The sequence below is a fragment of the Pelodiscus sinensis genome, chromosome 8 (genome assembly GCF_049634645.1).
Source record: "Pelodiscus sinensis isolate JC-2024 chromosome 8, ASM4963464v1, whole genome shotgun sequence".
Taxonomy (NCBI): Eukaryota; Metazoa; Chordata; order Testudines; family Trionychidae; genus Pelodiscus; species Pelodiscus sinensis.
This window is the reverse complement of record NC_134718.1, coordinates 45,929,439-45,955,307: the sequence shown is the minus strand read 5'-3', so window position 1 is coordinate 45,955,307 and position 25,869 is coordinate 45,929,439. Positions and strand designations below refer to the sequence as shown.

At 43.8% G+C, this 25,869-nt stretch overlaps 1 protein-coding gene across 4 annotated transcripts in view; it reads left to right on the top strand.

The window, feature by feature from the left end:
- INPP5A (inositol polyphosphate-5-phosphatase A) overlaps nt 1-25,869 on the top strand; it is a 424,043-nt gene that overhangs the window by 247,034 nt on the left and 151,140 nt on the right. For all 4 annotated transcript variants that reach the window (XM_075935229.1, XM_075935228.1, XM_075935230.1 and 1 more), the window contains 2 exons: nt 259-322; nt 16,008-16,111. In XM_075935229.1, the coding sequence (XP_075791344.1) occupies nt 259-322; nt 16,008-16,111 (168 nt within the window). The remainder of the gene's footprint in view (nt 1-258; nt 323-16,007; nt 16,112-25,869) is intronic.

Genomic DNA, 25,869 nt, shown 5'->3' with positions numbered 1-25,869 from the left:
ATGCAGTTATGCAAATAAAAGTTTGTGAATAGGTTTGCTTGTCCCTGGTATCAAAAGGTTGGGAACCAATGGAATAGGGCACTTAATATTCATGAGAGTAAGCTGTAGTGTAGATGCTGATATTAGGTCAACATAAGATGTCTTTTTAATTATTGATATTTTATTTCTTACAGTATTTCAAATTAAAAAAATATAGCATAATTTTGTCTTTAACTAAAAGCAGGCTATTCTTATTACTATTTTTTTGTTTTTTTACAGGCTCTAGGAAGTTTTTACTTCCTTCATGAATCCTTGAAAAACATCTACCAGTTTGATTTTAAAGGTAAGCACAGAAATTAAAAGTCAGTAATTGTCAAAGACTTCTTGGTGGTTCTCATGTAAGGAAAAAAAACCCTAGGGCTTTATTGAATTTAGATTGCTTGTGGTTGCACCCTTTAGAGACTTCAGAAGAACTCCAAAAGGGTGCAGATCAGCTGCAGGATCAGGACCAGAAATGTTGGACAGTGGTAACTGGTCTACAAAAATTGTGGCTGAATTTTGTTTATCACTTACGAGTAGTGTGGGTAAATGGGAAGAGTGGCATTATTTTTTTAACGAGAAACTCTATCTTTGTGTTGCAAATTTTTGTAAATCTCCGAACTTTTAACAATTTGATATAATACTTCTAATATTTAAGTCAGCGTAAGTAATCGCTTCCTGGCTGAAGTTACTTCTAACACTTCTTTAAAGTAGACATGAAAAAAATATTATTTATAATGTACATTATTTTTAGTTGTGCACTATCTGTGTTCAAGTTATTGAGCTAGATCAAATTAATTCTACATCTTGCATCACATTAATTTGAAACATCACTGAAGCTGTGATAATTATAGAGTGAACTAATTGTCTCTATTGTACAGATTCATTAATTTTGCTCTCCGAAGAGACAGATTGCCTCTGTTCATGTAATTGAGGGTGTAGGGTCTTCCCTTGGTGAAATATTTGAATAGCTATTCTGTTGATATTGCAATTTGAGATTTAGCCAACATAAATCCTTCTCCTCAGTGTCTTTTTTTTTTTTTATGCCCAAGGAAATTTTCAAATATTCTGCCAGTTCCTCTTCATATTTTACCTCTGAAAGAGAACATTGTAAAATGCAATAGTGATAAAGGAACTTATAATGAGAGGTCAGCTGGTGCATCCTGCCATTCTCCCCACCTAGAACAGTTTAACAGACATGGAGCAATAATATGGAGTGTTCTTATTCAAATGAACTGGAAGCAAGATTGTTAGGTACCAGAAATTCTCAACACCCTGCAGAAGGAGCCAGCTGCTCAACTTTCCTTAGTGATGCCTGGGATTATGACCTTTACTACTTCAATCACTAGACTGAACATTTAGCCCATGTACTGATCTACTGTATTTTTGAGGATAAGAAATTAATGAACTTGTTAAACTAACATTTATATTGTGAGATGACAGTAGTCACAACTATTTATTCATTTTCCTATGTGATTGGGCTTTGTGCATCAGTAATATGTGAACTGTATCTGCCAGATGATTCAGAGCCAGCGGTTCCATCGCACCAGCAGTACAGAACAAGGGCTTTAGCTCACAGTTCCAGTTAAACCTCCCTCCCTCTGGTCATACATCAAAGATGTCCAACTCTAATGACATCCAGCAGAGTGAACTGACATCTACGCCAGGGAAGAGGGGCTGTCTAGATTTATTCACAGCTGATTGACAGCTTATTTGCTGTTGTAGAGCCTTGAAAAGAAAGAGAGAACGAGAGAGAGAGAGAGGGGTTATAATGGAAGACGAAATCAAAAGAAAGTAACCAATATAAAAGTAAATAGATAATAGTCATGCTAGCTAGAGGGAAGGTACCCTAGATGCGCAATGCTTCATTTGTCTCACTCAAACATAAATCAGTTTACTCTCTGATTCCATCCAGCTATACCATATCAAGCTGTGATCTAGTTGTACCTCATAGACATTCCCGGCAATGAGTTCCACAGGTTGAGTATGCACTGTGTGAAGAAGTACTTCCTTATGTTTGTGTTAAACCTGCTGTCTGTTGATTTCATTGGCTGACCCCTTGTTCTTGTGTTAAGTGAAGTAATAAATAACACTTCCTTATTCACTTTCTCCATGCCATTCCTGATTTTATAGAACTTGATCCTACCCATGCTCCCAAGTCATCTCTCTTCTGAGCTGAATAGTTTCTCTTCATATGGTAGCTTTTCCACACCCCTAATTATTTTTGTTGCCCCTTTCTGACCAGTAGTCAAGATATGGGCAGAGCATGGATAACTATCCTCAGTGGCTCCAAGATCTTTTTCTTGAGTGGTAATGGCTAATTTAGTACTTATAGTTGGGATCATTTTCCAACATACATTACTTTGCATTTACCAGCCCTGAATTTCATAGTCACCCAGTTTAGTGAGATCCCTTTGTAACTCTTTTCAGTAACCTTTTTCTTCCACCTCACTTTTTACCCTTTTTTTCCATATCATTCATGAATATGCTGGCATGCCAGTACAGGTTCCTGAGGGACTCAGGGTACATCTACACTACAATGCTAATTCAAACTAACTTAGTTCGAATTAGTTAATTCGAACTAAGCTAATTTGAACTAATGCATCCAGACTAAAAAACTAGTTCGAATTAGCGTTTTGCTAATTCGAACTAGGATGTCCACACAGAGTGGACCCTGAACCGGGGTTAAGGATGGCCGGAAGCAGTGCCGGCAGGGCATCAGATGAGGACTTAGAGCGTGGAGCTGCTGTCTCAGGCTAGCCGAGGGCTGTGCTTAAAGGGACCCGACCCCCACCCCGGACAGACAGTTCTCAGGGGTGTCCCGCTTGCAAAGCAGTCCTAGCTTGGATTGCCCGGAATACCCACACTGGGCACATCACAGCACTCGGCCATCAGACCGGCTGCACTTGTCGCAGGCTGCCGTCTGGGGAGAGGGAGCAATTGGGGGGCTGCAGTAGAGGTTCCACCCCCAGAAGCCCGCAGAGCCAGCCCAGTCCTCCCCATCGGGGGCTCGTACCCCATTCCTCCCTCACCTCCTTCCACTTACCCTCCTTACCCCCCCCCTTCCTGATGTACAAAATAAAGGACAATTGTGTTCAAAAATAGAATCTCTCTTTATTGAACAAAACTGGGGGAGACTGGGAAAAGGAGGTGGGAGAGGGGAAGAGAGAGGGTGGGAGAGGGGGAGGGCAACTACAATGATGAGGGGTTTGGAACAGGTCCCATATGAAGAGAGGCTAAAGAGACTGGGACTTTTCAGCTTAGAAAAGAGGAGACTGAGGGGGAATATGATAGAGGTCTATAAAAGCACGAGTGGGGTGGAGAGGGTGCATACAGAAAAGTTCTTCATTAGTTCCCATAATAGAAGGACTAGAGGACACCAAAGGAAAGGAATGGGTAGCAGGCTTCAAACTAGTAACAGAAAGTTGTTCTTCACAAAGCAAAGAGTCAACCTGTGGAACTCCTTGCTGCAGGAGGCTGTGAAGGCTAGAACTAGAGTTTAAAGAAGGCTAGAGTTTAAAGAGAAGTGAGATCAAGTCATGGAGGTTGGGTCCATGGAGTGGTATTAGCCAGGGGGTAGGAGTGGTGTCCCTGCCCAAAGTTTGTGGAAGGCTGGAGAGGGATGGCATGAGACAAATGGCTTGGTCACTGTCTTTGGTCCATCCCCTCCAGGGTCCCTAGGGTTGGCCGCTGTTGGCAGACAGGCTACTGGGCTAGATGGACCTTTGAACTGACCCAGTACGGCCATTCTAAGCTCAGGGCTCAGGGTAGGGGGTCTCAGTGGACCCCCTTGATTTTCATGCAAACCTGCTCCTGGGTGGCCAGGCTGGCAGCTCTCCTGCCCTAGACGGCCACTTTCCTGTGCCTAGTGCGGAGGTCGTGGACGAGGTCCACGATGTCTGCACTGGACCAGGCGGGTGCCCGCCTCTTGCGGTCCTGGGCAAGCTCCCGGGAGCCGCCAGCCTGGTCCCGGGAAGAGGGGGTGGGCTGGGGGGCATCGGGTGGCTGGCTTGAGCCGTGCCAGGTGCAGGGTCTGCTGGCTGGGTGCTGGCAGGCTTGCACCTGGCACGGGCACCATAGCCAGCCCGTGCCCCTTTAAGGGGTCCAGGGCTGGGAGGGGAGCAATAGAGTTTCCCTGGTGTTGGCCAGAGTGGCCACCAGGGAAAGCTGGGGAGGGCTAGCCTCCCACTAGTTTGAATGAAGGGGCTACACACCCCTTAATTCGAACTAGTAAGTTCGAACTAGGCTTAGTCCTCGTGGAATGAGGTTTACCTAGTTCGAACTATGCGCTCCGCTAGTTCGAATTAAGTTCCAACTAGCGGAGCGCTAGTGTAGCGCCTATCAAAGTTAATTCGAACTAACGTCCATTAGTTCGAATTAACTTTGTAGTGTAGACATATCCTCAGTGTTTAACATCTCTTTACTGTGAAAATTGGCTGTTAATTCCTACTTCTGTTTTCTATTTTTTAACCAGTCACTATTTCATGAGAGGACCTTCATTCTTATCCCATGACTGTTCTTTATTATAGCTTGAACCAGTTCTCCTGGTACTGAAGTTAGATTTCCTGGCCTGTAATTGTCAAGATTGCCTCTGAAGCCTTTTTTTTAAAAAATAGGTGCTACATTAGTTATCCTCAGTCACCTGATACATAGGCTGATTTAAGCAATAAGATACATGCCATAGTTTGTAGCTCTGCAATTGGGTAATACCACCTGGTTCTGGTGATTTACTTCTGTTACATTTATTGGTTTATTTCAAAACCTCACCTGCTGGCACCTCTGTCTGGGGAAGGTTCCTTTGCTTTGTCACTTGAAAAAAACAACTCAAGTATGGGAATCCCCTTTCTTCAGTGAGGATCAATGCAGTGAATTAATTTAGCTTCTCCACAACAATCTTTTCTTCCTTGAATGTGCTTTCATCCAGAGGCCCCACGGATTGTTTTGATTCTAATGTACTTTAAAAAATTCCTTTTGGTTTTTCTATCTTTTGCTAGTTGTTCTTCAGGGTTTTTTTTTTTTTTTTTTTTTTTTGCCTACTTAATTATACTTTCATCAGTGGCTAATAGTCAGAATGGGTAGGAGTGGTGTTCCTGCCCTCTGTTTGTCAGGGGCTGGAGATGACAGAAGAGGGGTCACATGGGGATTATCTGGTCTGTTCACTCCCTCTGAGACACCTGGCATTGGCCACTGTTGGCAAACAGGATACTGGGCTTGATGGACCTTTGGTCTCACTCAGTATGGCCATTCTTATGTTCTTATACATTTGACTTGCCAACGTTTGTGTTCCTTTCTGTTTTCCTCAGTAGAATTTCACATCCAGTTTTTTAAATGTGTCTTTTGTCTCCAACGGTCTCTCTTACTCTGTGGTTCAGTGGTAGGCAACCTGAGGCCCAAGGGCTGCATGCTGCCCATTGGGATTGTGACATTTTGTTCGCTGTTGCCCACACACACAGGGTTGCCAGATTCTGCTGGCTTTCGTCCATGTAGTTTTTTTCCTACTGCTGTGTCTAAAGTAGCACACACACAAAGCAGGAACACATGAAGCGAGGTGTGTGCTGATTGCACACAACATTGACTGTGAGAGCCATTCACTCCCTCTACAGCCGATCAAAGCACTGCTTAGTTTCAGTCAGTACACCTTGCAAATCCCAGGCAAGGGTAATTAGCAAAACTGCCCTATTCCAGAAGCCCGTTTTGGTTATGATAATCTTGTGTCTCACTGAGTTGGAGGGCCACTCATGCAAACTACTCGCTAATATAGGTTGCCTATCACTGCTGTGATTTAATGATGGTGTCGTTTTTGGTGAGATCCTCTTACTATTTTTTGTATTTGGGGTATACACATAGTTTGAGCCTCTCTTGTGGTGTTTTAAAAAAATTCCTATGCAGCTTGCAGGCATTTTACTCTTGCAATTGTTCCTTTTAATTTCCGTTTGACTACACTCATTTTTTGTGGTTCTCCTTTTTGAAGTTAAAAGCTACTGTGGTGGGTTTCTTTAGTATTTTCCCTACTCGTAGAATATTTATTTTAGCTACATTAGGGTCACTATTAGTGTGCAGATCAGCTATATTCACCTCTTGGACCAGATTCTGTGTGCTATTTAGACCTAAATCAAGAATTGCTTCTCTCATTGTGGGTTCCAGGACAAGATGCTTCATGAAGTAGTCATTAATGGTATCCTCCATAGTACATCATCTGTCTAGTTGTCTTGGGAAGTCTGCAACCTTTGCGTCTGTCAGGTTTCACCAAACAATTCTCCTCCTCAGCATAGACCCAACTGTCTATATTTCTAGTAATCAGATCCCCCATTACGGTTATCTGTGTCTTCCTGATAACAGAGATCTCTGCTCCTGAGAAGAATCATCATCTTGAGGGGGGCTCTCAACTATAGAATTGTTTCCCTTCACTCCAGCTTATCTTTTCCTTCCAGGTCTTTCATCCTCTTCAGCAGCACTGAGGCTTCAGATGGGGTGGAATGGGACTGTTCTGCTGTGTACTTAAAAGTCTCATCTATGAACCTCTGTCTCCCTTAGCTCTTCTAGTTCAGCCAGTCTGAGCTCAACCTCTTGTAACTTGGTCTGTGAGGGTCATGAGCCGCTTGCACCAAATGCACACACGTGCCATGCCCACCAGCAGGCCCACTGTTGGAGGGGAAAAGGAAGCAATTGGCCAGGAGTCCAGGCGGTTTAAAAGGGTCCAGAGATCGCTGACCACTGTTTCCAGCAGGGCTAAGGCCAGTTTCCTGCCTTCCCTCATTCTGCACTCCCAGAAATAGTCAGCAGTCCCTGCAGCCCTGAAGGTGAAAGAGTGTCTCTGTGCACTGCCCCTGCCCCAAGCACTGACTCTGTAGCTCCCATTGGCTGAGAACAGCCAATGGGAGCTGCAGGGGTGGTGCCTGTAGGCAGCAGGCATGCAGAGACCCTCTGACCCTCTGCCGAAGAGCAGCTGCCAAAGGGATGTGCAGTGATCACCTTTGGGCGCCACCCAAGGTAAGTGCTGCCCCTCCCACCCTGTCCTGAACTCCAGTCCCCTGCCCGATCCCTGAGCCCCCCTAGTCTCAAACCATCTCCCCAAAGCCTGCACCCCAAATGCTTCTCAGAGCCTGTATCCCCTCCCACACCCAACCCTCCTGTCCTAACCTGAGCCCACTTCCCCTCCCATACTCAGACTCCCTCCCACAGCCTACAACCAAACCCCTCCCACATCCAAACCCTCTCCCCAGCACTCCACATCTCCTCCTAACCTCCTGCACCAAAACTTTCTCCCAGAGCCAGCATCTCCTCTTGCACTCAAAGTCCCACTCAGAGCCAGATGGTGGTCCACATGGTGGTCCACAGCAATGTGGGTATTGACTGTTCTGCCTTAGGACCCAGAATTGGTGTCAGCTGGCCTGCCCACAAGGCAGATAATCCGCACATGCTACATGCAGTGCAATAACCTCGGTAGCCCTCACTCTGCTGCTGGACGTATCCCTGCATTCTTTTTACTCTTGTAGGAGTGTTTGTTCTTTGTGTGGGAGGGGAGGAGACTGGCTTAAGTTTAAAGAATGTTTATTAGATGTATCTGGCTCTTATGCTTCTTCACTAAACTCCCTCTTTTAGCTGCTCCTGTTCAGTAGCTCCTCTGGTTGTCTCCATTTTTCAGCTTTCCTAGGCCACATGACCTGAGGAAGAAAAATCTAACACTTTTAGAATTAAAATCTTGACAGCCAAAGCTGATATGTGACCTCCCACAGCATGAAAGACATTGGATTTTTTATGATGAATAGAGCCCTAAAATATTAGCTTATATTTTACACACATTTCTAATACACCAAGAAGAGAGTTTGCTGACAGACAAGGCCTGATTCTGATCTAACACTCACCAACTTTACAGTGTCGTAACTTTAGATTCTTCAGTGGAGTTATTCCCTTTTTACTGTGAATGTAAGATCAGAATCAAGCCTGTGACCTACAAGATTTTTTCTTCAAGTGATTGAACGTGCCCATCCCTATGTAGATTTTTGATTTCTCCACCCTTTGTTGTCTCTTACACTTCATGGAGGTTTAAATGGCCAAGTAGTGCTGTTCCTACCAATACGCAAAACACACAGCTGTGTTGGGACCCGCAACATTTGGGGCACCAAATTGCCCCAAATTTCATGGTGCCCTATGCAGCTGGGTGCTGCTTGCGAACTCTGGCATCTTCCAGCACCATCCCTCAGCTGACCTCTACATCAGCTCTGCATTGGCTATTGCAGCCAGCCTCCACCCTTGCTGCCACTCCCCCCACCGCGCAGGCTCAGAAGGAGCAGAGGGCGACCGTACAGCCAGCCGCTGGAGAAAAGTGGCAGTTTCTCTTGAAAGTGCCATTTCTATCCAGCTGGCTGCGCGAATACGTTCTGCTCCTCTGGCCTGTGCTTGCGCCACTTGCTGCCACCTATGCCTTCTGCCACCTCCCTTGAAGCTGTCAGGTGAGCCTCCCATCATGCTTTTCTCCTGCTTAGGATTGCCAACTCCCCCAACTGGATGGACCGGATGTCATATGTGGCAGTGGCATCTGACCAGCCCGATCTAATTGGCAACCCTACTTCTGCATTTGCAGTGAGGTGGGGAGAGCAGAGGTGCCAGTACTGGGCTCCATAGGGCACCGGTATTTGTAGGCCCTATGGCCAAGCTATCCCAGACCATCCTCAATTACTTCCTATCAACTGCCTCTAGTCACAACTTCTCCTTCACCCAAACTCTCTCTCAGACCCCACATCCTCTTCTGCATCCCCGTCCCCTATCCAGAGCTCCCTCCTACATCCAATGTCCATCCCAGACCCCAGACACCCTCTATAGAAAAGTGAAGCCCTTGATCACTTACCAAAATCTTGGGGTGCGCCTCCCCCCATCAAAAATTATGGCCCCTCCCCTGCATTAGGGGAATAATCTTATTGGTGCTGAATGACAATGACTGCCATGCTTTATGTAAAGAAGCAGAAAGGAACCCAGTCCTCACTCTGTCAGAAGCAACCCTACTTTGGGACTTCTGCCTCAGCAACTCTGTACTTCTGAAAATGGCCCACCTAAGCAAGTTGTTTACCAATCACCACACATGGTCCTTTCGCCCAGACATAGCATTTGCCAGTTCTGGGGTACATCCCAAGACATGAAAAGGATGTTTCTGTTTTAGAGTCCTGTTCCTGTAAGAATTTAGTCTTATCAGGCTCCCCACTTTGAGCCTCTTGAAGCTTGCTGTCAGTTCCACTTTTCAGTGACAGTAGCATTTTTAACAACCATTGTATTGGCCAGGAGAGTAGTGAAATTGAGGATATTAGTATCACATCCTCTATAGGTTTTCTAAGTAGATAAAGTCTATCTTCGTCCCCCATCTAAGATTCCTCACAAAAATGGCCTTCTCTTTTTATATCAATTAAGTTATCTACTTAAAAACCTTCTTCCCAAAACCTAATGGTAGTAAGGGAAAAGAGTCATTGCTCACTCTGGATATTAGAAGAGTGTGTTTTATCTGGAGAGGACTAAGCCTTTCAGATCATCACATCAATTGTTTACCAGATTTGCAGACAGAAGGAAGGGCTATCTAATTTCCATACAGACGATTTCAGCATAGATAGCCAGTTGTGTTTGTGTTACCAGTTGGCTAATGCAGAGCAACTGATAGAATTTTGGGTCACTCAACTAGATCCCGAGTAGCTCGTGCAGCACTTCTGGTTCATGTACCAATATTAGACATTTACAGAGAGGCAACATGTTCATCATGTCACATGTTTTTTTTATGCTATATAATCTCTCCACAATCTAGAAATGATGCTGCATTTGAACAAATGGTCCTTTAGATCATGGTCCAGCCTCTAATTAGAACTGCTTGAGAGTCACCCACAGGGGATTGAACATGTGAAGTCACTCAAAGAACAAAAACGGTTAAACTTTTCTGTAACTTCAACATGTGTTGTACATAGCCCTCAACGACTTGCCTCTCCTTCCCCTCTCTATCAGAGATGTTCTGGTGGGAAAGAACTAAGTAGGGTCTGGACCGGCTCAACCCTTTAAGCTTGCATGAGGTGCATGAGATAACAAAGAGTGCTCAAGCCACCCCAACAGGTACTGCTCAGGGGCAAAACCTCTATCAGCTGGGCACTGGAGCACACAAATACTCCAGGGGAATGGACACATGAACCACATCTCAAAGAACAACAGTTACAGAAAGGTTAAAAACTGTTTTTTTTCCCTGAAAGGATATGAGGAGACACATCCTCTTATGTTATCCTCTCAATGTCCGTGTGCATGACAAACGGTTAGTAGTTTACGTTTGTCCTTGATTTCAGAATAGATTGATAATAAAGCACCTCCTTATGCCAAAGTGGCACAGTTTACCAGTTAATATTCACTCACATAGTCTCAGCAAAAGCCTTCAGTTCTCACAGAACAGAAATTTTTCCTGGCTATGTTTTATATATGCTGCCAAAATTGTTTTCTATGTCTTGAATGACATCAGGATCTTTTTGCTGAGATTGTCAAACTCACTGAAAGAAGGTACATCCATCCACGAGCTACTTAGAATGATGCCACATTCATTTATCAGGATGTTTATTTAGTCCTCCCATGGGAGCCAGATTTTAAAAGTGATAGAGAAAAAAATAAAATCTTCTGTATGTGCCAAAGATCTATTGGTAGCTTACGGTAAATGCTTCGTGATTATAGATAATACTTCATCTGGATAACTTACAGTAATTAATTTTTATGTTTGGGGTTTAACCAAACAGCCGGTGAGAGTGGGCAGCTCAGGATGTTTGGTAACACTATATCTAGAGTCCTCTTTCTTTGGGTGGCAAGTTTGAAATCCAGTGCAACTTGGTAGTTATCAAAACTTGATGCCACCTAATGACTTCTGTCCTGTGTCCTCCTTCTGCAGTTGACAGAAATTGGCTGTAATCAGCAGTGGCCAACACTTAATGGATGCAGAAACTGAACTATTCTGCCATCCTTAATAATGATTCTTTGAGTGTATGTCCCTGTGCCTGCTCTACCATATGATTCATATACACTTGTACACTCTCAACCAGAGACTGTAAAGCAGTGGTTTCCAAACTTTTTATGCCCAAGATCACTGTAGACTTCAGGGGTATGAATACCATTGGGGACACTTCCTCTACCCCTTTGTCCTCAGTGGGCTTGCTAGAACCCTTGGGGGCACTTCAATGAATAGTTTTTACAGGATACCACTAGAAATAAATCCCAACACCAACTGGTATGTCATCATTATGCCCAGTGGGCAGCAGGAGAAGCACAAGAGAAGAAAAAGCTATATACAGTGAGGGAAGCTTCCCTCCACGCTCCCAACAGCCAAGTTTCCTTGAGGCAGTAATTCCACCAATGCCGTCTCCTGATGAGTTTAGAGCAGTGGTCCCCAATCTTTGGAGGTTGCCGGGCGCCAGGGGGCGTGGCCACCTCCAAGAGCTGCGTGCCCGGGACTGGTGTTCCCCCCCACAAGTGTCACGCGCCCAGGACCGGCGCCCCCCTCTCCAAGCACCGCACACCCGGAGCCGGAGCTCCCCCCCAAGTGCCACGCGCCCGGCGCCGCACGCCCAGAGCGCGGGCAGCCAATTCGCGGCGCTCCCAGGGCCGGCGCTCACCGTGCGCCATGCGCCCGGGGCCGGCTCTGGCACCATGCGTGCGCCACGTGCCCAGGGCCAGGCCAGCGCCGAGCACTTGGCGGGTGCACACGAATGCCCCCGCGGGCGCCATGGCATCCAAGGGCACCGTGTTGGGGACCACTCGGTTAGAGTCTTCCAGAACCTAATCTCTAGGGGTATGTCTATACTACAGCGCTAATTCGAACTAACTTAGTTCGAATTACTTCGAATTAGCTTAGTTCGAATTAACTAACGCATCCAGACTAAAAAACTAGTTCGAATTAGCGTTTTGCTAATTCGAACTAGCATGTCCACATTAAGTGGACCCTGAACCGGGGTTAAGGATGGCCGGAAGCAGTGCTGGCAGGGCATCAGATGAGGACTTAGAGCGTGGAGCTGCTGCCTTAGGCTAGCCGAGGGCTGTGCTTAAAGGGACCTGACCCCCACCCTGGACAGACAGTTCTCAGGGGTGCCCCGCTTGCAAAGCAGTCCTGGCTTGGAGTGCCCTGAGTGCCCACACTGGGCACATCACAGCACTCGGCCATCAGACCGGCTGCACTTGCCGCAGGCTGCCATCTGGGAAGAGGGGGCAAGTGGGGGGCTGCAGGAGAGCTTCCACCCCGAGAAGCCTGCAGAGCCAGCCCAGTCCTCCCCATCGGGGGCTCGTACCCCATTCCTCCCTCACCTCCTTCCACTTAACCTTCCCTAGCCCCCCTTCCTGATGTACAAAATAAAGAAAATGTGTGGTCAAAAATAGAATCTCTCTTTATTGAAGAAAACTCGGGGAGACTGGGAAAAGGAGGTGGGAGAGGGGAAGAAAGAGGCTGGGACAGGGGAGGACAACTAAAATGATCAGAGGTTTGGAACAGGTCCCATATGAAGAGAGGCTAAAGAGACTGGGACTTTTCAGTTTAGAAAAGAGGAGACTGAGGGGGGATATGATAGAGGTCTATAAAAGCATGAGTGGGGTGGAGAGGGTGCATAAAGAAAAATTCTCCATTAGTTCCCATAATAGAAGGACTAGAGGACACCAAAGGAAAGGAATGGGTAGCAGGCTTCAAACTAGTAACAGAAAGTTGTTCTTCACAAAGCAAAGAGTCAACCTGTGGAACTCCTTGCTGCAGGAGGCTGTGAAGGCTAGAACTAGAACAGAGTTTAAAGAGAAGTGAGATCAAGTCATGGAGGTTGGGTCCATGGAGTGGTATTAGCCAAGGGGTAGGAGTGGTGTCCCTGCCCAAAGTTTGTGGACGGCTGGAGAGGGATGGCATGAGACAAATGGCTTGGTCACTGTCTTCGGTCCATCCCCTCCAGGGTTCCTAGGGTTGGCCGCTGTTGGCAGACAGGCTACTGGGCTAGATGGACCTTTGTTCTGACCCAGTACGGACATTGTAAGTTCAGGGCTCAGGGTAGGGGGTCTCAGTGGACCCCCTTGATTTTCATGCACACCTGCTCCTGGGTGGCCAGGCTGGCAGCTCTCCTGCCCTAGCCGGCCACTTTCCTGTGCCTAGTGCGGAGGTTGTGGACGAGGTCCACGATGTCCGCACTAGACCAGGCGGGTGCCCGCCTCTTGCGGTCCCAGGCAAGCTCCCGGGAGCCGCCAGCCTGGTCCCGGGAAGAGGGGGAGGGCTGGAGGGCATCGGGTGGCTGGCTCGAGCCGTGCCAGGTGCAGGGTCTGCTAGCTGGGTGCTGGCAGGCTTGCACCTGGCACGGGCACCGTAGCCAGCCCGTGCCCCTTTAAGAGGTCCGGGGCCGGGAGGGAGGCATACGAGTTTCCAGAGTGGCCACCAGGGAAAGCTGGGGAGGGCTAGCCTCCCACTAGTTCGAATTAAGGGGCTACACACCCCTTAATTCGAACTAATAAGTTCGAACTAGGCTTAGTCCTCGTAGAATGAGGTTTACCTAGTTCGAACTAAACGCTCCGCTAGTTCGAATTAAGTTCCAACTAGCGGAGCGCTAGTGTAGCGCCTATCAAAGTTAATTCAAACTAACGTTTGTTAGTTCGAATTAACTTTGTAGTGTAGAATTAACTTTGTAGTGTAGGAGAGGTTCAAGAGTCTCAACATTCCCTGGTGGGCATTTTAAATATTACTCCCCAGGGAAATATCACTCTGCCAATCAATGAGGCTCTGCCACTGATCCAGCCAACTACAAGAGGTCTTATTTATAAAAAAAAACAAAAACAAAACATTATATTCCAGCCAAATGCATGCGATTGTATCTCCCACCCCTAATTCCATGTTGGTGGACACAATTAATATATGAAACTGTCAAGCTCGCTCCAAATCCTTCAGCGTCCAAATGATTGCATACCCTGGGCAGGAAAACTACTTGTGGGGGGAACTCTTCAGTTTTGAGTAGCAAACCACCAGCACTTGATTGCAATGTATGATTTTAACATTTACTGTAAATTAATTTCACTCCACAAGATGAAGAGGATTAATTTCAGACCCTTATTTCTGAGAATCATTTCTGAGTTGATTATGAAATTCTCTGTGAAAGCTGCTTTCAATGCCACTAAAATTGCTTCTAAATTCTTGGCTACTGCTATGGTTATACAAAGAGCGTCCTAGCTCTAGTTGTCTTTACTCCTGAAAGAAGAGTGGAATATTGTTGACTACCACCCTTTTGAAGGGCCTAACGTTTTCAGCATGGACACAGACTTTTTTCTCTATGGCCTTGAAGATTCAGGGGCAATGTTACATTTTCTCCACAAAGCAGGATATTACAGCTATAGAACAACTTCCTGGTCTACTTTTGAGGGCAGTGTACTTGAAGCAGGGCTAGCATACTTAAAGGGGCAATGCCTTGTATGTCTCTCTCTCTCTCTCTCTTTGGGTGTGTCTAGACTACAGAGTTTTGTCGACAAAAGTCCACTTTTGTCGACAAAATTATACCTGCGTCTACACTACCGCTGAGTTCTGTCGACAGAACGTCAACAGAACTCAGCAGTTTTGTCGACGCTGGTAAACCTCATTTTACGAGGCATAATGCCTTCTGTCGACAGAGTTTCTGTCGACAGAAGGTGTTATTGCATGTAAACTGTCCTTTGCGTCTACACTACCATGTCGACAAAGCAGCTTGCTTTGTCGACAGAACTCAATGTAGTGTAGACGCTCTTTGTCGACAGAAGTTTTGTCGATAGTGTCTGTCGACAAAACTTCTGTCGACAAAAGCCTGTAGTCTAGACGTACCCTTTGTGTATTTCTGATACACACACCACCAACCTCTTTGGTACTGGGCTGCTGTGTATGTACTATCCAGAGGAGAGAATGGTGCAATCCAGCGGGATACTGTGGGTTCATCATCAAGTTCAGTTTCTGCAGTGAAGTATTTGTAGCCATTGCTGTACATCTGTTGTTTTTCCTCACTTCTACCTCTGTCATGCCGCCTCTAGAGCAGTGATGGGGAACCTATGGCCCAGAAGCCAGATCTGGTCCCTGACTTGCCTGGATCTGGCACCTGAGGTGTAGGGTTCCTCCCCCTCTCCCCCCGGCATTGGGAAGCTGGCACTGGTGCTAATGTCCTGCATCCCTTCTCTCCCCTCCCCCCCATGGACCCACTCTACATGGGGTTGAAGCACCAACACCTTACTCCTGCCCAACTCCCACGTCCCCACTCTGCTCCTGCACCCAACCTCCTGCCTAGGCCTCCCATCCTGAGCCTTCTTCTGCACCCTCCCATACCCCACACTCCAAGCATGCTTGCTGGCAGCCCCCATACACTGAATCCCTCACTTTTGCCCAGAGCATGGAGGGGGGGGCACAAAATCTACTAGATTAGGCCCCCTAGGCTTTGATGTGTGAAGGGAATGTGGGAAGTGCCTTTCAGTTGAGGGCCATGATTTTTTCTGTGGGTTAGTGGCCCCCAAACCCAAAAAATGTGTGTGAGGGTACAGTAACAACATGTTAACCCTTGAAGGTTCAGCAGAATGATAGTTAATCATTTTGTAGCAAAACTTATATTCTGTAGGTATATACTGCCTTTTGTCTGCTGAAAAAAAATTCCTTGGAAACTAACCTCCCGATTTACATTAATTCTTAATGGGGAAATTGGATTTGCTTAACATTTTGTTTTGCTTAAAGTAGCATTTTTCAGGAACATAACTGCAATGTTAAGCAAGGAGTTACTGTATACGAATAGCTAAAAATTCATAACATCTGCATCCCAGTGCAATACACAATATAAGCAAAAGATCCTACAACTTGTGTTCCAGCTTTGCCTCTCCTTACCATCATAAACAGCTCTGATTTTACATACTAATTGAGCATACCAACACGGCCTCTATTCTGAAAATTCTGCTTCTTTTCAGATGAATGCTGAAAGCTATCATATAGGTACATATGTTAAATGTGTTTTTATATCTTTTCCTAGCCAAGAAGTATAAAAAGGTTACTGGCAAAGAAATCTACTCAGATACATTAGAAAGCACTCCCATGCTGGAAAAAGAGAAGTTTCCACAGGATTATTTCCCTGAGGTATGTACAGTTCAGTGGAGCATTCCTAAGTATAAGGGTCCAGTTCTAGTTTCTCTTGCATTGTTGACTTCATTGGTGTTACTCCTGATTTTAAAGTGGTGTGAACTCAGTCAGCAACAAGTGGTAAGCTTCTAGTTTTTTGTGTCCATTTCATAGATCCTCTAATACAGGCAGTCCCCGACTTACGTGGATCCGACTTATGTCGGATCCCTACATACGAATGGGGCTTTTCTCGCCACCCGCATCCTCTGCGGCGAGAAAAGCCGCTCCGCGTCTCCCTGGTCTGCTGGGGAGGGGGGCAGCTAGTGCGCTCCCCCCCTCCCCCAGCAAACGAGGGTTTTCTCGCCGACACCTGGGGTAGAGCAGCTGGGGTGCTGCCGGGTTGGTCCCGCAGCGCCGCTCCTCAGCGCTACTGGACTAACCCGGCAGCACCCCAGCTGCTCTACCCCAGGTGTTCCCAAGTCAGCCGCTGCTGAAACTGATCAGCCGCTGATCAGTTTCAGCAGCGGCTGACTTGGGAACACCTGGGGTAGAGCAGCTGGGGTGCTGCTGGGTTGGTCCCCGCAGCGACAAGGTGTGGCACTGTGGGGACCTACCCGGCAGCGCCCCAGCTGCTCTGTCCCAGGCATCCAGATTCAGCCGCTGTTGAAACTGATCAGCGGCTGATTCCAGGAAGCCCGGGGCAGAGCAGCTCTGCCTCGGGCTTCCTGTAGTCAGCCGCTGGTCAGTTTCAGCTGGTCAGTTTCAACAGCGGCTGAATCTGGACGCCAGTTCCGACTTACATACAAATTCAACTTAAGTACAAACCTACAGTCCCTATCTTGTACGGAACCCGGGGACTGCCTGTATACATTTTTGTAAACCATTAAGTACATTTAACAGCTCAACTGGAGTTCTATGTTTAAACAGCAGCAACTTGCTATAAAAAAATTTATTTAGAAGAGATTCAAACAAAAACTTTCCTTTAGGTATCTTTTTCATTTTATGTACGTTTTTAAAATGTTGATAAGGGGTGTAAACATGCTGAAAATATTTAGTAATAAGTTAGAGTTCATAGAACAAGTAGAGTCCAGATTATATCCAGGCAAATAGATTTTCCTCGTTAAGGGGATGGGACAACTGGATACCATTTAAAAACCACATCATTTTTGCCACAGTGGTGTGTGTGGTAATAGTATTCATTTATTCTCTGTAGGATGACACTATGGTTACTACAGGTACTGGGGGAAGTATCTTTAATGGTTCCTATTCTATTCTCAAGGATAGAAAGTAACCTTCAAGGATACATATATTTAACTTAAAAAAAGGCTAGTTACTGTTACTATTTCACACTGCTTTTGTGATTTTCATGATGGTATTTTCTTCCCAAAATGATGGATATAATATAACTGAAATTGAAATTAAAGTCCTAGACGAAATCTACAAAGCTAAACTGAGGGTCCTGTTTTTAATTTAGATACCATATGCAAACCCAAATAAAATTGTTGGATCCATTTCTGTTCTTTGACACCGAATTGTATTTTGACATTGTATATTTTACAGGAGTGCACAAAGCAATTGGATGAATTTTAAAAATCCTAAGAATGTACATTGTAAAAGTCAGCACTTTTGTAGGTAAAATATACAAATTATTTAAGCTCAGTAGTTACTAAATTTAAAAATGCAATGAGAATGTTTGTAAATATTTGCAGAAGGCCACCTACTAGTTCATCCATGTTAGGAGAGAGAACTCTCAAAATATTTAAGGATTGCAGCTATGAAGATCATCTCTTTTTGAAAATATGTGATTTTTAGCATACATCTTCTTATTTATAATTCCATATATCTACTGAGACTATGATCAGAATTAACTGCCTTTTTAATCACATTTTTACTTCCTTTGGGCCTATTTAAATTTTAAAAAAAGTTACATTTGAAGTTTGGGTTTGCTTGGCTTGAAAGAAAGCACTGGTGATTGTTCAGAGCATTGTATATAATTATTTTTCTCAATCATTGATAAGCAATAGAAATTATTTCATCATACTATTGAGAGTTTTGAACAGCAGATTGTTAATGGATAATGCTGTAAGAAAGTCATGGGCATGGTTGTGTTGTGTTAAAAAGCTGCCGTTTCCACAACTTTTTATAATTATTGTAAATTTGATTGAGTAGCATTGCAATCTGGTGGGAATGCAACCTGGTGAGTGGATTTGCAACCTGCAAATCTGGCCCAGTCACCTCTTATCATGACCCAGTAGGGCAGTTGGATCAGATTTGGAGATAAGGAGAAGGATCAGGCTGGGGAACCATGCAGGTTTGAGATGGATTCCCAGGAGGCTTGCCCCACTCTCTGCTCTGATTCCATATAGACAGCTGCCACCTGCACTCTATCCAGCTGGACTTCACTCTTGCTTTGCCTAGGACAGCTCAACCTACAAAAGCAGCAGTGCCTGCTCAGTCTTGATTCCTGCTCCTTCCACAGATGGAAGGATGTACGATGGGGTGGGCTCAGGGAGGCCCTAGTAAGTGGGACCAGGTAAGGGCTTGGACGGGTTGCCAGCCCTCCACAGGGCCTTCTGAGATTTCTCAGCATCTTTAGGGCACAAGGGCTCAGGCACCAATACCATGCCCTAGAGACTGAAGAAACTGGGGGGAGGTGACCTTTTTTTTTTTTTTTTTTAACTGTAATTGAACTGACTTCCCCAAAATTTCAACTTTAACGAACTGTGGACACAAATTCTGGGGGTGTAGAGGGAAAGAAGCAACAGCACATTACCACTTTCTTAGTGCCTTATTCCTGGAGCATTTGATTTTAACCAAGGAAAAGTTGCTAGTCACAGAGTGCAGGTTCCCATCTGAAATATTACATTAAAACACATCTAAAAATACATTAAATATTTTCTGATTTTATTTTTCGAAGTCAACACTTCTGGTAGTTGTTCCAGGGTTATAATAGAAGTGGTGTACAAAAAAAGGGGAAACCCCAGGATCAGACTCTTTTTTTCCCCCCAGAATTTAGGCTGGTTTTCCATACAGCACAATATTTTATAGTTATGTTCATCTAGCCACATTTGTGCATATATTTCCACTTATTTCAGGCTACAGTGAGGCATGCATATAGCAGGAACATATTTTTATTTACTTTGCAAAATTTGAAAGTAATGCTGACATTTTAAATATAGGGTTAAATTGCATGCTTCTTGCTCTCTTTCATCGTAAAGCAAAAGGGGGGGAGGGAAATCTCACAAAAAGCTACTCTAAGCTTGTATATTTACAGCGGAAACCAGATCAGTATGTTTAACCCATTTTCCTCTACCTGCTTGTTGATGATTAGATGGTCTTCAATAAATAGACCTCAAATAGTGGGTCTTCTGGAAATCTCTGCTGCCACAACATGCATTAACAACATATCAGTCTTCACACAAATTTTCCAGGCTTTTGTGTGTGTTTAGCCAGAATTTTATCATTACATTAACTTTTTTTGTGAAAGAGAATTGGTATAAGACTGATTTCTTTTCTTTTTATTACTGCCGCTTAAGGATGATCTAAAAGTAATTACAATGATTGAGGCATAATGCAATTCAAAATAATTACAGCCCACTGCATATAAAACTAACAAAACTTTCTCTGTTGATTTATTGGTCCTCTTGGCTGGGCATGAATCTGAAATGATGCCTTTGGGAGCAACACTGCAGATAATGTTAGGCCATTTAAAAAAGCAGATTTGTGTAGTCTATCAGGGCAGAGTAATGTTTTTTCCCCTATAGTGAGAAATTGGTTGTTATCATAGATCACAGATACTGCTCAAAGCTCTTATGAAAGATGAATTAATTTCACTAATGCTTTAATGCAAACCTTTCATGGAGAAGGCTGTATGGTGATAACCTTACTGCGGTCTCTCCTTTCTCAATGATGATTTATGTCGTCTTTTAGTAGATGAAACTGCCCGTATTCACAATCCATCTGCTGGCTAAAGGAATCCTATTAACAGGAGATCTGAGGAGAGACTTAATATTGTAAGGTGAAAGATGTGGTATCCCTTTCCCAGGGCATGAATTTTGTTTGCTTGTTTTTGTGGGGAGAGGTACCCTGTTTTAACATTTAGGTACCTCTCAGAGAGCACAGATAATAATCTATATAATCTTTACCCAATTTTTGTGCTGGCTTGCAAAGAGTGGATAACAAGTAGTTTGTTTAAAGTCTAATCTAAGCTCTTTTCTTTAAAAATTGCCGGCAATTGTCTCTGTCTTCCTATCCCTGTCTGTAATTCTTTTCTCAGCTGCATACCTGGAATTCCCTTTTTTCCTAATATAGGCAGACAACATATAAAGACTAGCAAATAATCAAATGATATTCCATTGCAATATATAACTCAGATGGGTGAGGGCATTCAGGACCACATGGTTTTTGTTTATCTTTTCCAGCTGTATTTTTATCTACTATGTTGTTTTAGGCCCTAATCCTGCAAACATTTTCACACATTCTTAACTGAATAAGCTGCATTTCTACCAGTCCCAGAGAGGCCTCTGGCAGATGAGTTCCACTGCAAGAAATTGTCTCTGCTAACAGAAGGAACTGTGTACAGAACATAAGAATGGTCATACTGGGTCAGACCAAAGCTCTATCTCACTCAGTATCCTGTCTTCCAACAGTGGCCAATGACAGGTGCTCCAAACCTCATCTCACTGTCATTTTGGTTTCCGTCCAGTTAATATGATCCACAGTGAAACTGTTCAGAGGGGAAATCATTGGGTGAAGTAATTTCTAGATCTACTCAGAGCATTTCGGTTTGTGTCTCATATGATAGGAATAGAAAGAAAACAGGAATGTGAAACATTCCAAACCTCTTCTCTGTCTCTTGGTGGTCACTCAGTAACGAGTAGGATGTCTTCCTGCCACCCTCCTATTTGTGGATCGGTTGATGGCTTACCAGCCTGATTCTGGAGCCGCAGGTCTTATGGCAGAAGGGGTAGGTGCTGGTGGCTGTTAGGGGAACGCAGGGCAGTTTTTGCTGCTCTTTTCTTCATCTCCATCTCCACCTCTCCTCATCTGCGCTGTGGTGGGACCTCTCAAATTGTGCCACTTCCTCACAAATTACCGCTCTCCACTGGGGACAGTCCTCAGCAAGGTTCTCCCGAGTGTCGACACGGATGCCTCTATCATGCACTTCTATCAAGACAATTTTATGGCTGCTGTCAATGTGAGGTTTATTTACCCATATAATGAATGTGGGGTTGGGTCATTATTTTGTGCAATAATGTGAACGCTGAGGATGCTCACTGTTTTCTTCTTCCATCTTTAGAAATAGTTAATGGACCAAATGTAATTGTATTATTTCAAAATCCATGTTTTTAGAAGTAGAACTCTGAAATGAATAACTAGCATAAATAAATCATATATATTGGTTACTAATATATTATTATTGATCAATATAAATAGATTTGCAATGGACATATAATTATTTAGAAATTATATGATTTAGTATAAAATCAGATGCAAATGCATTTGATTGATCATTTGTTCTATTTATTTTTATTGTGTATAAATTCCCTTATTGAAATATCAGTTTTTTAATTAAATATATTATTAGCAAATTCCCAATCCATGTTAGATATTATTTTTTATTAGATAATTGGTCATGAGAGTGCTACATTAAGAATAAAATTATCAACTGGACTGGAATGCCATGTGGTGCTAGTTTTGCTACCGTTATGTAGATTAACTTCAGAATCTTGAACAATTACTACTAAGTGGTTTTTAAAATTTTAATAATGGAAAATGCTATTTGCCGACTATGTGGATGTTCCAGGTCTGCAGCACTCATGGGAAAATTATAGTTCCATGCAGGTGAACACCTTCTCCACTGGCAGCCCTGCCAATCAGTTTCTCCAAGCCTCCCACTGCCCCCCATCCACCACAATGAACTGTTCAGTGGTATGCAGGAAGCACTGGATGAGTAGCAGGGACAGGAAGAGGCAGAGGTTAGGCATGGGAAGAGGCAAGGCAGGGGTAGGGGGTTGTGGAAAGGGGCAGAGCAGAGATCAAGCATTCCCCAAGATCTGAGTAAGTTGGTGCCTATAGCTACAGGAGCATATTGATCACAAATTTCAATGTAATAATTTGAGAAAAATCATGAATTAAGTGAATTTAAAATTAAGTATTTAAAGCTGAAATAATGCGGTAGTCCCTAGTAGAAGTCATCCTAAAATGTGCAGAATTAAGTTGCTTTTGAAGATCCTAGCGTTACATAACTTACTGTAATTTTAAAATACGTTGCAATAGTGTCCAAAGGCCCAAACAGGTTAGGGACCTCACTGGGCTGTGTGTTGTTCTAACACTCAGGCAAATTAAGAAGATGCAGTCCCTACTCCAAAGAGTTTGTAGCCTAATGATTTCACATCTGCACAGTAGTGCAAAGATTTAGAATCCTTTTAGAATCTATGGCAATCAAAGAAAGGAAAGCCATCATCAGAAACCGCATCCAGATTTTTTCTGAGGAGTTGTAATAATAAGTTGTGCTTTCATACAGCTGGTATTATTACTGATGAATATAAACCACTGAACATACTGTAATATGGAATAACATTTCATACAAATCCCTGCTGGAGGCTTTAAGGAGTTCCTTTGTCTGCAATGATAATATAACCTGAGAGGTATTGATACTGAAGGTCACTTAATGCATCGGCTGTACCTGCAGTTTGTTAGACCTGTTTTCTTCTGTTGTTCAACTGATTCATCTACAAATTTTTTCTCCTCTTCCTCTTTGAACCATGCTGTTCATTTAAGAAGCTGCAATTACAATGCAGTCATTGCCACTTTAATCTATCTTTCCTTCATGCTGCTGCTTTGTATGGTTGAATAAACCCTTGCTGGGCCACTATTTAATTTGATATGGTCCCTCACAGTAGAATGATGGAGAAAAGATGAATTAAGGCTCTGTGCTAGTCATTATCAATCATGGTTTGTGTTCATTACTTATTGCTCACGGTGCATTTTGACATTAGCCCTCTATAACCTCTCTCTTCATGTTAATGTTGTCTCGAGGTCCTTTTACCCCATGTAGCTGAGATTATTTATGTAGGTGGTGTTTCTAGAGGGTTTTAAAAGGTCAACACAATCTCCCTGGGAACCCTCTTCACAAAGAGAAAGCTTACACAATGTAACTGCAAATTTTAGGAATGTGTGGTGTTTAAAATTCAGAGTTTTCAGATTTTAAATTTCATTTATTACCATGAACATTCGAAAAAGTGAGATCAAGTATGTGCTGCTGTGCTCAAAACCAATACTCTCTGCACTAGTGTAAGAAACCCTTGGCTACCCTAAACATCTATATTTGGACCCTAAGATGGCATAGCAACTAATATGCAAATACTTTGTCATATTTGTAAATTTGATAATAGATATATTTTTATAATAGGGAACATTGTATAGATCCTAATTAGACCTGTATGCATATCTGCAAATACTTGTGCATCCATTCACCACCCTAATTACTCCAAATCTAAAGCAGTTGTTGCAGGTCTATTATTTTACATAGACACATGCATAACTTTTTCATCTAAACTGGATTTTATTTAATCTAGTTCCAAGATGGAAGAATCCAATATAATCTATTGTGGTAAAATACCCTTTGCTATCCAATTTTTAAAATATCCATGTTCTCCTTCTCCCTTCTATATTTTCCTGAGATTCAAGTCCCACACTGAGCGCCAATTACCAACACATAGACATGGCTGAGAGGAAAAAGCTCAGGAAATCAGGTTACCTTGATTAATACAAGTGTCCTGGTCACATCCCGATGGAATTGGATGGGACCCTTCTATGGATGTTGCCTCTTGAAAGTCCAGATTGGCTGCTGTTAGCTAAAGGTGTAGCTGGTTTGAAAGGATATTGATGAAATAATGTCCCGAGAGTTATTCAGAGGAGTTTTTGCAGTATTAATTTCTATCAAAACATTTTATTCCAGTTCTGGCTGTGTTTGCTTTGGTCCAATCTGCTGCCAGGAGTGCACAAAATTCAGTTGCAATGTTAGTGTTTCTTAAGTGAATGCCTGAAGTTTTGTTTCTTTAAAATGAAAAACCTGCTCCATTGTAAAATGAGGCTTTAAATAACAGACTACAGAAGACTTAGTTTGAGTGTTGTTCTGGGGGCTCTGTACAATGTTCTCAGCCAAACAACATTGAATATTTGGAAGATTACTGGTAGCACATGGTAGCTTTGCTTGATAAAGACATTTAATCCTGAAGTCTCTGGTGAAATCCTGGTCCTATTTAAGTCAATGAAATTTTTGCCATTGACTTCAGTGATACCAAGATTGCACTCAGTTGTAGTTATCACAAAGCTTTCTGAGATGATGCATTCTGGCCGTGGTGTCCAACCAGTTCTGAAGCAGTAGCCCCTATAGTGGCTACTGCTATAATGAACTAGCCACACTCAACCAGCCAAATAGCCACATATGGCTAGTGGCTAATGTGTTGGACACCACAACATTATGGGATGTATTAGACCCCTACATGAATATCTGTAAAGAATTCAGTTTTTAAAACCAGATAGCTAGGTAATTGATACTAACATTTGATAGTCTCAAATCCAGAGTTATTTTGAAATCTATGAACTATTTATAAAGTTCTTGTCTTTAGGAGATCTGTGTTCTTTCAAGATACAGTTATTCAGGCAGTAAAGGCAGCAATTGTGTTAATGTAGATGACGATGTTGAGATATATAAGAGTGGCATTGACCCAGCTCTCTGGAACCAGGCTGAATGCAATTGTAAGAAGGTTCTCTACTCATTGCAGATGCATCTTCTTTTGGCTGCATCATAGGACTTGCTCTACCCATTTCTGTCTCTCATTTTCACTGTGTCCCCTCTTGTTTTTCATTAGTCTTGGTGCTTCATCTTCCTGGCTTTGGCCTCCAGCCTTGTCCCTATAATGCCTCTGCCTTCACGAGGAGTAAGTGCCTAGTCCGAACTACCTAGTCCGTGCCGCGTGTAGCCGCGAACATTTAATGCACTATAATGTACTAGCGGACATTTAAAAATGGCGGCGCCCGGCGAGATGCAAATGAAGCCCAGGAAATTCAAATCCTGGGCTTCATTTGCAACTCCGGTTGCCTACATTACCACCGTAGTTTGAACTAGGGTAGTAGTGTAGACATACCCTCAGAGAACTAAGCGGGAGGAATTATAGGAAGCAGCATAGGCACCTGTCCTATCAGAAGTAGAGCCTCAAGTACAGAGCTCTGTGAGAGAAGCTACCAAAGTCCCTTAGGAGGAGGAATAGTGGGAACATGCTAGGAAAAAGGACTCTCAGGGGGGAAATCTCTGGGTGCCCAGCTAACAGAGGAAAGAATGATTCTGTAGGGCTCGTGAATAGGAGTAAATGGCGGGGAACTTCCTTGGATGGTGAACTAGCAGAGGTCTTCAGGGAAAGCAGCGTGACCGTCAGAAATCTGTAACACAGATTTAAAATTAGCCCTGAAATAGTTGAGACCTGCACGCACAGAAAGTGGGCTGAAGAGTAGTCTAAGAAGAGCAGAATTTTTTGAGTGTTTTGATTGGACTCCTGATAAGACTTTCTTTATCCTGGAAAAGGTTAGATTTATACAGTGACTTGGCTGAAGTCATGTCAGCACCAAACTGAGTGGAGAAAGCCTCAAAGACCTACCTCAGAAGGGACACTGAGGCAGAGAAATAGCAGGGTCGTGACACGTTCATGAGGGCCATTCTGAAGGTAGTGACCCTCTTACAATCCACTTTGACAAAAGAAACATCATAGATG